General features: G+C 41.9%; 1 protein-coding gene across 1 annotated transcript in view; it reads left to right on the forward strand.

The window, feature by feature from the left end:
* LOC137631741 (uncharacterized) overlaps positions 1–13,195 on the forward strand; it is a 220,245-nt gene that overhangs the window by 160,646 nt on the left and 46,404 nt on the right. The window contains exon 9 of the mRNA XM_068363651.1: positions 549–658. Within this exon, the coding sequence (XP_068219752.1) occupies positions 549–658 (110 nt within the window). The remainder of the gene's footprint in view (positions 1–548; positions 659–13,195) is intronic.

Consider the following 13,195-nt stretch of genomic DNA (forward strand, 5'->3'; position numbering starts at 1 on the left):
TTCCAACTAGGGTTGTAGCTTAGCAAGTAATAATATATATATATATATATATAATATATATATATATATATATATATATTATATATATATATTATATATATATAATATATACATGTATATATATACACACACATATATATATATATATATATATAATATATATATATATATATATATATAATTATATATATAATATATATATATATATCAATTATATATATAATATATATATATATATATAATTATATATATAATATATATATATATATATATATATAAGGCATTTTGACAGGTTATCTCAATTTTTCCGGACTGATTGATAGATTTGTATACGTACTGTATTAAGTGTAATTTTTCCCGAGTTGTAAATTTTTCATCTCGATTTTGAGTTTATATTGGATACTCGTAGTTAATTTTTAACTCTTATTGTCTCTTCATATCTTTATTCATTATTTTGTACTGATGCATTCATGTTAATTTCTAAAGTGTACCAAAAATTTAGCCTGAATCTAATTATTCTGAGTTGTAAATTTATTATCTTTTTCCAGGAATACTTCTCAAAATTGCCAGTCTTGAATTTACTTTTAGACTTATTGAGTATTGGATACTATCATGAACAGTTGCTAGAAATGTTTACTAATGAAGAATTCCTCAGCAAGTAAGTATTACTTTATTACTTTCAATTACAGGTATAGTAATAAGAAAAACATTCTAATTTTATATTATATGAAGATTTTTATGAATTGAACTTATTTGATGAGGCTGAGAGAAATTATTTTAGAGCAAAGTCTTAGAACTGATTTTAGAAGATATCAGTAAGTTGTGAGCGATAACAATTTCACTTTTAAGGTAGCACAATACAAAATTTAAATGTGGTTACAGACTAACATACAGTATGCCATTTTGATATTGAAATTCACACGTTTCTCTTGACTAGTCTCACCTATGAAATATCTGACTACCTCACTCAGTCCCCTCCATGAAATGCCAACAATAACATGTTGAGAGTACAGTAATTGAAGTTTATTTTACACTAGTGTACATGGCCCGTCAAAAATTACACCCAGATATTTAGATAAATATGCAGACAGATATGAATGCATACACACCCCATCTCACCAGTGTATGACTACTCCAACTCCCCCAACCCAAGGGACAGGAGAGCTGGGCATGACTGGAAAGAAATCCATACATGTGTGCGCACACACACACTATATATATATATATATATATACACATGCAGGTAGTCGGCAACTTCCGACTGTTTGACTATATGACCACTTTTTCACTGTGATGACGTCATAAGTCTGTTGGAAATAGTACATTAATAGGACACTATTTCCTTAGACATAATCTATTTTCTTGTTTGAAAATGAATAAATTTATCTTGGTAAGTTAGTATTTTCTTTTGTTGATGACCTACAGTATCCATTATAAATAAAAGATATAACTTTTGATATCTGTCTGGTGAATTCATATTTCTGTCGAAGATGCGGAAAACAAGCGGGCAAATCGGTTTATTTCCTTTCAATGGGTTATTGATTAATGTTAGTATTCAGAAAATCAAAATATCAAGTAACAATACAAAGTATTTTTATGGGTCTGTAATTGGTTGTTATGAGGACTACGTAACATAAATTTGACTCTACAACTAGGACAGAATATGAGGAGCGTTCATTAAAGATTTCCCTTGACCTACTTTGGATTATTATATCGGACTGAAATTGGTGTATATTTGCAGCACTGAACTTACATTGCTTCCTTATTTACAGGTGTTAGATTAAATTAAGGTGTGACTATGGACCCAGTCAAGTACCGAGCAGTGATCAGGTTTCTATATTTGTAAGGCCATACACTGAAACAGTCCTTCAATGAAATGTAACAAACTTATAGAGATGCTGCCCCATCATAAGATGTTGTAAAACCCTGGCATCGCCAGTTCAAGTGTGGCCGAATATCTGTGTAAACAGCGTCCATTTCTTGTTCGCCCCGTTCTGCCATTGATGAAGATACCATCCATCCAGTAGAGGCTGCCATTTTGGAAGACCGCCGTATAATTGTTCGTTCGTTAGCCTAAATTGCGAAGATAAGCATAGGGTCTGTTGAAAAAATCATTCAGGATCATTTGCATATGCATTAGATGTCTGCACGGTGTATTTCTAGGCTTCTTACTCCTTTTCAGAGGCAGGAATGAGTGGATTGCTCAAAGGCTCTTTTGGACATGTTTCAACTAAACCAGGAAGCCTTTTTTTGCCAGAATTATCACACAGGATGAAACATGGATCCATCACTATGATCCTGAGGCTAAAGTCTAGTCTGTGCAGTGGAAGCACTTTGACTCACCACCCAAAAGAAGGCAAGAGTGCAACCCTCTGCATGAAAGGTCATGCTTACGGTCTTTTGGGACCAGTATGGAGTAGTAATGATGAATTTTCTGGCCAAGGGTATCACAATTACTGGGACTTAATATGCTTCACAACTGTATATATTGTGAGAACCCATCAAACTCAAAAGGCGCGCCATGCTGACCAGAGGAGTCTGACTCCTACAAGACCATGCTCCAGTCCACAACTTGCACATCGCCCAGACAGAAGCGCACTCTTGTGGCTATGAAATTCTTTTGCACCCCCTTTATCTTCTGACCTGGCACCATCTGACATTCACTTCTTTCCAACCATGAAGTCATTTTTTAAAGGAACACGTTTTCCAGATGATGAGACACTAATTTCCAAGGTGAAGTCAAGGTTTGAGGCTCAACCCACCAACTGTTACAAACAAGGTCTCTGAAAGTGCATAAAACAATGGGAAATATGCATAACCCTATGTGGTACTTAAGAAGAGCAAGAAACTTCACTTTTTAAGTTTGACATACGTCCAGATCGTGTTACCTGTCTCTCAGTCCATATATCAGTCATAAGTTAACGACTACCTATATATATATGTATATATATATGTGTGTGTATATATATATATATATATATATATGAATATATATCTATATATATATATATATGTAATATATTTTCATATATATATATATATATATATATGAATATATATCTATATATATATATGTAATATATTTTCATATATATATATATATATATATATACAAATACATATATATATATATATATATATACATATACATACATATATACATACATATATATAAATATATATATATATATATATATGTATGTATATATGTATATATATATATATATATATTTATATATACATATGTATATATGTATGTATATCAATATATATACATATTATATATATATATATGTATATATATATATATATATATGTATATATATATGTATATATATATATATATATATGTATATATATATATATATATGTATATATATATATATGTATATGTGTATATATATATATTTGTGTATATATATATATATATATACCATATATATATATATATATATGTGTGTGTGTGTGTGTGTTTGTGTGTGCATACATATATATACTGTATATATATATATATATATATATTATATATATTATTACTACTAGCTAAGCTACAACCCTAGTTGGGAAAGCAGGATGCTATAATCCCAAGGGCTCCAACAGGGAAAAATAGCCCAGTGAGGAAAGGAAATAAGGAAATAAATAAACAATATAAGAAGTAATGAAAATTAAAATAAAATATGTTAAAAACATTAACAACATTAAAACATATTCATTTTATAAACTATAAAAGGACTTATGTAAGCCTTTTCAACATGAAAACATTTGCTGCGAGTCTGAACTTTTGAAGTTCTACTGATTCAACTGCTCGATTAGGAAAATCATTCCACAACTTGGTAACAGCTGGAATAAAACTTCTAGAGTACTGTGTAGTATTGAGTCTCATGATGGAGGAGGCCTGACTATTAGAAATAACTGCATACTTAGTAGTACGAACGTGATGGAACTGTCCGGGAAGATCTGAATGTAAAGGATTGTCAGAATTATAAAAAATCTCATGCAACATGCATAATGAACTAATTGAACGACGGTGCCAAAGGTTAATATCTAGATCAAGAATAAGAAAATTAATAGACCGTAATAGACCAGACAGGAGAACAATACTTGAAACAAGGTAAAGTGAAAGATTTAAAACACTTCTTCAGAATAGATTGATCACCAAAAATATTGAAAGACTGTCAATAAGCCAATTTTTTGGGCAATTGAAGAAGACACAGACCTAATGTGTTTCTCAAAGGAAATTTGCTGTCGAGAATCACACCTAAAACTTTAAAAGAGTCATACAAATTTAAAGAAACATTATTATGCTGAGATCCGGATGTTGAGGAGCCACGGTCTTTGACCTACTTGCAATCATACTTTGAGTTTTGTTAGGATTCAACTTCATACCCCATAATTTGCACCATGTACTAATTTTAGCTAGATCTCTATTAAGGGATTCAGCAACCCCAGATCGACATTCAGGAGATGGAATTGATGCAAAGAGAGTATAGCATCATCTACATATGCAACAAGCTTGTTTTCTAGACCAAACCACATGTCATTCGTATATAATAAGAAAAGTAATAGGCCAAGAACACTACCCTGAGGAACACAAGAAATCACATTCCTATACTCACTATGGTGCAGATCAACAAAAACTCTTTGCGATCTATTATTTAACAATTCAATAATGATGCTAAGAAACGACCCACCCACTCCCAACTGTTTGAGTTTGAAAACAAGGGCCTCATGATTAACACGGTCAAAGGCAGGCACTAAAATCAAGGTAAATCATATGAACTTCCTGACCACAATCAAGGGATTTCTGTACAGCATTGGAGATAGTAAGAAGGGCATCACATACTCCAAGGCCTTCACGAAAACCAAGTTGCAAACTAGGGAACAGATGATTACCTTCAGTAAACTTATTAAGACGTTTTGCCAAAAGACGTTCAAAAACTTTAGATAATATGGGAGTTACGGAAAGTGGGCGGTAATCAGTTGGACTTGAGCTACTATAACACATTTACATAGTGGAGTAAAATTACCAAATCTCCAACAAATCCTAAAAGCTCCTCTTTTTGCTAACTTGCTCAAAATAACTGATAACATTGGAGCTAAGAAATATGCAGTCTTTATAAAAACAAAGGAAAAATACCCTTTGGATCTACACCTCCATAAGCATCAAGGTCTGTCAAGAGAGCTTTAATTTCACGAGATCGAAAAGCTAAACTAGTTAGTTTAGCCTCAGGAAATCAGGAATGAGGAAGTTCAAGTTTCTCATAACTCTGCTTGCTGTCAGACACATCTGCCAAAAGGGTTGCCTTTAACTTTGGACAGTTAGTGACAGAGCCATCTGGTTTAAGTAAAGGAGGAACTGTTGCATCTACGCCAAATAGTGCAGATTTAAGGGTAGTCCACCACTTATGCTCCTGGGTTGTACCAGAAAGGGTTTCTTTTATGGTTAAATTGTATTCTATCTTAGTTGAAGCTTAAACTCTCTGAGCAAAAGAGAGGTCAAATCTAATCTATTACCCTTCCAAAGATGATAGGCCTCCTGCTTCTCCAAATAAGTACGTCTACAATCACCATTGAACCATGGTTTGTCCTTCACTTGGTACCTCAGTACACGAGAAGGGATATGCCTATCAAAGGGACTACAGGATCAACACTACTATACAATTGCAACTAATTCAAGCCCAAAAGATCATGCAAAATCCCATTCCAGTCTGCTTGAGATTTCATATAAATCTTACATGAGTAAGATACATCAGAGACAGGCTGCTCAGTCTTCACTACTAATGAAATGAAGGCATGATCAGATGTCCCGACTGGAGAACCAACCTTACTTGTTATAATGCCAGGAAAGTCTGTGTATACGAGGTCCAAGTAGTTACGAGACCTGTATATATATATATATATATATACACAGTATATATGTATATATATACACTATATATATATATATATATATACTGTATATGTATATATAAAATATATATATATACATATATATATATATATATATATATTCATATACATATATATATATATACACTATATATATAGATATACATATATATATATATATAGATATATATATATATATATATTCATATATATATATATATATATACATATATATAAATATACATATACATATACATATATATATTCATATATATATATATATATACATATATATACATATATACATATATATATATATATATATATCTATATACATATACACATACATATACATATATATATACTGTACACACACACACACACATATATATAATATATATATATAATATATAATATACACACACATATATATATATACATATAGACATATAGATACATATATATATATATATACTCAGTATATATATATATATATATACAAATTTATATTATATATATATATATACTGTATATATATATATATATATATACTGTATATATATATAATGAATATATGTCTCAGCGGCATCCAAATATCGAAGACAGCTTCTCCTTGGACAGACCGTCCTGCAAATAGTTTTATGGATGACAACAGAAATATATTTACTTTTCTTCATTTATTGTTTGGTGTCGACACATGTTTCGGATCCCTTTACGACTTTTTCAGGACTACATTGAGTGCTGGAACTACACTTAAATATAAACATTACATTGATGAAAATTTGATACAAAATTATTTGAAAATTCGGAAAATATTCAACAAAATTGATAAGTGAAAACTTTAGATTCTTTGAAATATGAAGATTCTTTGAAATATGAATACGAAAATTTAAGATAATCTTTTAAATACATAAATGATTTTTCATAAGGCTTCACGGATTTTCATAAAGCTACTGATTCCATCCTTTGCGGCCGGACCGACGTCGGTTCCTCAGGAATGCCATCTCGCGTTCAAAGCAGAGCAAATGGTGAAGCTTACATCCTCCCACTGAAATTTGGTATGGGATCTGCATTGATCTCGGATTCCGTTCTATTTGTAGCAGCACCTTCCTTATGACAAATTGTGGTTTCGATGCTCCTTTATTTTCTTTGCAATGAAACAGTTTCTGAACTCCTATCCATGCCATTTTTCTTCTTTCTCCAATGCAGCTCAAGCTTTCAAGGTTGCAGAGGGCTTGATGCAGAGCTTTCAAAACTGGCTTCGTTTGTGCAACGCAGCTTAGAATGTGAAGCTCATTTGCTCCCTCAGAAATTCCATATTTGAAGACTATGTTGATCCCTGAATCCAGTACATCTGTAACCGCATCATTCTCCACAACAGCTTGAATTTTATTGGCTCCGTCATCCTCTTCTTGATGAAGCGTCCTCTGTGCTTCCATCTAGGTAATCCTTGCCGTGCCACTTTTAAATACGGTACTTAGGCATGTTACTCTACTTTTATAATGAATACTCAATGTCTCAGCGGCGTCCAAAAATCGAAGGCAGCTTCTCCTCGGACAGATCATCCTGCAAATAGTTTTCAGGATAACAACAAAAATATATTTACTTTTCTTCATTCATTGTTTGGTGTCGACATGTGTTTCAGATCACTTCGTGACCCTTCTTTAGAACTACATTGAGTTTTGGAACTCCACTTGAATATCACAAATTTTAAGTAATTTGTATTTTTCCTAACAGTACTTACCTCGAACTACTTTCTTAGGAGTACCTGGGATCTCCTCCCATCCGACCAGAGTTTTGTGTAGTTTACCCTACTTCCGTTTTCTGTGAGGGTTAACCTCAGGCGGATTGATACGTGCCCTGAGGCTAACCCCGGGTCAGGGAGCATGCTAGCTCGGGTCTCAACCTCCAGTAAGTTCTTGGTAGCTTAGTTACCTAATAGGTCAGTAAGGCACTCGGGGAAGGAAGGGTGGGCCATTATCCGAAAGTAGTTTGAGGTAAGTACTGTTAGGAAAAATACAAATTACTTAAAATTTGTGATTTGTTCCAACACGGAGTACTTACCTCGAACTACTTTCTTAGGAGACTTGCACTTTAGGAGGTGGGAGTGGCCTTCTAGACCCAGAGACCTAGCTAAGCAGGATGAGTGGAACCTAGATAGGAGGCTAGGTTCAGTACTGATCAGAAAACGAATCATAGGAGAAAACTACACAAAGAGCTCATGTTAGTGTCTAAGTAACTCTCCTGTGCAAGAATTCTTCGGATACATGTCCTTTCGATGATCCCGTGTCTTGAGAGCTGGCTCAGGGGGCTACCCGAGTCCATCTTCGAGCGGAAGAAGGGGGAAGGAAGAACAAGGGGGTTTTAGGGAAATGAACCTGTGTCTCTTGGTCTTGCTACCCGCGGTTGTTTCTGGGGCTATGCCGTTAAATCGTTTGTAGCGCGGAGATGATAGTTCCTATTGAGAACCCATCTAGGGACTTCCTCGAACATTCCTTTAGATAGTGAGCCGTGAAGGTTGACTGGTTAGCCCAGGTGCCCGCTCTCAGGATCTGGCCCACTGCCATATTCTTCTTGAATTCTAACAAGGTACTTAGACCCCTAATGTCGTGGGGCCTGGGTTTACCCGGCAGTGGAACACCCGCACTACTGTAGGCTCTGATAATCACCTGCCTCAGCCAGAAGGAGATAGTGTTCTTAGAGACTGGCTTTTTCACTGAGCCTGTGGAGACGAAAAGGCTTTTGATACCAGGACGAAGTCTCGCCGTCCTCTCCAGGTATTTCCTTACGGCTCTGACAGGGCACAGCTGTCCGAACGAGGAATTGCTGGTATTGAGAAGCCTTCAAACCTGGGATCCCATACGGCTGGATTCTGGGTCTTAGCTACAAAGGAAGGGACGAACTTGAAGGAAGCCTCCCACCTCCCGCCAACCCTTCGAGTGTGAGACCTCGTAAGACAGTCCGTGAATCTCACCTACCCTTTTTGCTGAGGCCAACGCCAGCAGAAAAACAGTCTTGAGGGTGAGATCCCTGTCTACGATGTCTTTCAGGGGCTCGAACAGGGGTTCAGATAACATCTTCAGGACCCTAGCTACATCCCACTGCGGTACTCTGACGGCTTGAGGGGGGCATGCTTGTTCGAAACTCTTGATGAGCATCGAGATATGCCTAGAGGCCCCCAGGTCGATGCCCTTCAGGAGGAAAACTTGGCCTAAAGCTGCACGGACTCCCTTGATGGCTGGAATAGACATACTGACTACGTCCCTGACATAGACCAGGAAGTCTGCAATCTCCGGAATAGAGGCCCTCAGTGGCCTGATGTTCCTGGAGGAGCACCACTTAGTAAAGGTGGCCCACTTTGCCTGGTGTACCGCTGCCGATGAACGCCTCAGATACCCAGACATCCTTTCTGCCATTCTTGCCGAATAGCCTTCCTTCCTCAGGAGACGCTCGATAACCTCCACGCGTGAAGGCGGAGGGACCGAGGATTCTCATGGAGCCTTTAGAAGTGGGGCTGCTGGAGAAGGTCTGGCCTGTCCGGGAGGGGCCAAGGTGGGAGGCACGCTAGTTCCTTTAGGTCCGCGAACCACTCTCTCTCCGGCCACCAGGGCGCTACCAAAGACATCTTCAGGTTGTGGGCCCTCCTTACCCTGTTGAGCACTTGTCTGAGCAGCGAGAAAGGGGGGAAGGCGTATACGTCTAGATTGTCCCAAGGATGTTGGAAGGCGTCCTCTAATGCCGCTTTTGGGTCTGGCACAGGAGAAAAGAACACGGGGAGCTGTGCATTCAGTCTTGTTGCAAAGAGATCCATCACTAGCGAACCCCATTTCTGGATGATGATCTTGGCCACCTCTGGGTGCAGGGACCACTCGGTTCCTACCACTTGTCCCATCCTGCTGAGGCCGTCGGCCAGGATGTTCCGCTTTCCTGGAATGAGCCTTGCTGAGATTGTGATCTGCTCAGACTCGGCCCAATCCAGAAGTTCCAACGTGAGGTCGCACAACTCCCTCGATTTCAGTCCTCCCTGCTTCTTTATGTAAGCCACCAGCGTGGCGTTGTTGCACATCAGTGCCACGGTGTTTCCCCGGAGTAGATTGACGAACTGCAGGCACGCCTTTCGAACTGCCCTCTTTTCTAGGACGTTTATGCGTTGAGCCTTCTCTACGTCCGTCCAACTGCCTCTTGCTGACCTTCCGAGGAGATGGGCACCCCACCCCTCCTTGGAAGCGTCTGTGAACAGGAGCATTTCGGGGGGTTCGGCTGCGAAGGGCATTCCCTTGAGGGTGGTCGTTCGGCTGAGCCACCATTCCAGGGCTTCCTTCGTTTCCGGGAGAACTGGAACCACCTTGTGGGGGGAATCCCTCTGGTTCCAGAGCTCTTTCAGATTCCATTGAACGTTCCTGAGTTTGAGCCTCCCCTGGGGGACCAGCTTCTCCAACAATACGAGGTGGCCTATTAACCTCTGCCAGTCCTTCGCCCTCCTGGCCTATCCCGATATGAAGGGGTGGAGGATCTGGTCCAAGTTGTCCAGCCTCTCCGCTGACGGGAAGGCCCTCACCAAACGGGAATCTAGGACCATCCCGAGGTAGGTCATCCTGGTGGAGGGTATCAGATGAGACTTCTCCAGGTTGATGGTGATGCCCAGAACCTTGCAGAACCGCAGTAGCTTCGCGCCTTGTTCCCTCAGTACTTCCTCTGAGGATGAAAGTAGCAACCAGTCGTCCAGGTAACGAATCAGGCGGATGCCCTGTTCGTGTGCCCAAACTGAGACTGTTGTGAAGACCCTCGTGAAGACTTGAGGTGCTGTGGACAGCCCGAAGCAGAGGGTCTTGAACTGTAATGCCTGGGCACCCCATTTCACCCGTAGGTACTTCCTGCTGGAGGGGTGGACTGTGATTTGGAAGTATGCGTCCTTGAGGTCTATGGACATCATGAAGTCCCCTTCCCTCAAGGACGCCAGGATCGACTTCGGGGTGTCCATCTTGAAGTCGGTCTTGCACACAAACTTGTTGAGGGCTGAAAGGTCTATGACCGGCCTCCAACCTCCTATTGCATTCTCCACCAGGAAGAGCCTGCTGTAGAACCTCGGGCTTGGTTCCTGTACTGTTTCCATCGCTCCCTTCGCCAGCATCGCTGAGACTTCCTCTTGCAGAGCTGTCCTCTTCAAGGGGTCCTTGGGAGCTAACCACTCCGCCCGAAGATCTGGTATTAGAGGAGGGGGATCTGCTAGGAAGGGTAACCTGTACCCTTCTTTCAGAACTGTTACTGCTCACGGTTCTGCCCTGTGGTACTTCCATGCTTGCCAAAAATGTCTGAGGCATCCCCCCACCTGAGGCTTGGGCAGGAGTAGGGGGCCTCTCCCCCATCTCCTTCTGGAGGAGCGGCCTGAACGTCCTCTCCTGGCTGCCGCGTAGGAAGGCCTAAAGGGGGCCGGGGCTGACGCTGCTCCCCTACGGGAGGGCTGCGAAGGTTGAGACCAAGCAGCTGCTGGGGCGTCCTTCCTGGGCTGGCTAGGCGAGGCCTGAGGAGGAGGAGGAACATCTGACGAAGGTCTTCTGTGGATGGGCCTTCTCACTGACTGGGGTCTGGGGTCACCCACGTCCTTGAGTTTCCGGACCCCCTCCATTATTTCCTCTGCAGCCTTCAAGGGGAAAAGAGAATCGTCCCACAGGGGCAGACTTCTCAGGCCCTTGCTTCCCTGTCCGGAATACGCTTGGTCAGCTTGTTCAGGACAGTGTCTCTCCTCCAAAGGACCCAGTTGGATGCTTGGGCTAAGGCCTGGTAGGACAGGAATTTCAAGGCCCTACCTCCCGAGATAATTAGCTCCTTCAGTAGGGCCTGATTTCCCGGAACTGAGAGGTCGTAGGAGGACTGGACTCCTACAAGGGCGGAAGCCCACCAGCCTAGCCAGGAGGCGATGTTAGCCAGATCCTTGGCTATCTCCTCCATCATCGTCGCCTCCGACTGGGAGAAGCAGACTGGGGCTGTTGAGGCCCTGTCTTCTGGAGCCCCTTGGCCTAACACTTCGAGGGCCGCTTCCATCTTGCAGGCCCCTGGCCGCTGTCCCTCTGGCAGGTAAAACTTGCTCTGAGACCTTAGGCCTTGGAGCAACTTCGAGGAAGTCTGGGATTTGGGGGCCTCTGCATGGTTGGCTACGATTCTGTTGACGTGAGCTCTACCCAGCCTAACGTCCCTAGCCACCGGGAAAGCTAACGAAGGTCTTTGCTGGACGGGGGCCTCCATTAGCCTATTGAGGCTAGAGCACCAGGTTTCTTCGGCGGAGGGTTCGGGCTCTTCTATCCTGTGGTGCCTCCTGATGAGCCCTATCACCCTCCTGTATGACAAGTCCTCCGCTGTCAAGCCCTCCATGTTACCGTTCGCGTCCTTCGCCGGGCGATCTGCTTCTCTGGACGGAGCTCCACCGACGGGGGCCTCCGTGTATGGCTCTGGACGAAGGACGGGCATTGCCGTAGTGGCGAGGGCCTCCATCCTAGGTCTGTCTTTCGTCGTGGAGGACCAGGCTTCCGTGGGCTTGCCCGACGGAGGAAGTCGTCTCTCCTTCTCCTGACGCTGATGCGTTACTTTGGAGGACGAGACGAGGCTGCCCGACCGAAGGGGCGACTCCCTCCGCTGGGCCGATTGAGTCGGCACCTTCGCGGTCTTACGCCTGTCCGATGAGGTCAGCAACGACTAGTCCCTCCGTGGTACGAGTCTGTGGCTGGAAGCGAACCTCTCCGGACTCCTGGCTCTAGGGCACCAACCTGAAGTGCTCGGAACAGATGTAAGTTCGACGAGCTTGCTACGGGGAATGGCCACCCATTCTTCCCCTGGCGATCCACTCCTCCTGAACTTCCTCCTGGGGGACCTGGAACGTCTACTTCCGTGGCGAGACCTGGAGCATGAGCGGGAACGAGAATGCCTCCTCCGGGACCTCTCACGACGCCTACCGAGGAATTGGAGACCGCTACCACCGACGAATCTGAAGACGCGTCATAACTTGTCTGAGGGGCAGGAGTGTGAAGAGCCGCTGGCTGAACGGCCTGACGAACTGCGGAAGGTGGGGACTGAAGAAACACATCGGGCAAGGAAGACGACGGCGCTGGGGGAGAGTGTGGGCGCACTTCGTTGGGAAACCAGGTTCCGAGGCCTTCCTCCATCCTCAGCGGGGACCTGTAGGGCGTCCTCAGAGGCACCCATCCGAGGGGGTCTGAAGGCGGTGAATCGTCCTTCTCGGGGGCACCTTCAGCTGCAGAGGTACCTGAAAAACATACCCACGATGCGGGCAAAGAGGCAGGGACATTTTTAC

The sequence above is a fragment of the Palaemon carinicauda genome, chromosome 40 (genome assembly GCF_036898095.1).
Source record: "Palaemon carinicauda isolate YSFRI2023 chromosome 40, ASM3689809v2, whole genome shotgun sequence".
Taxonomy (NCBI): Eukaryota; Metazoa; Arthropoda; class Malacostraca; order Decapoda; family Palaemonidae; genus Palaemon; species Palaemon carinicauda.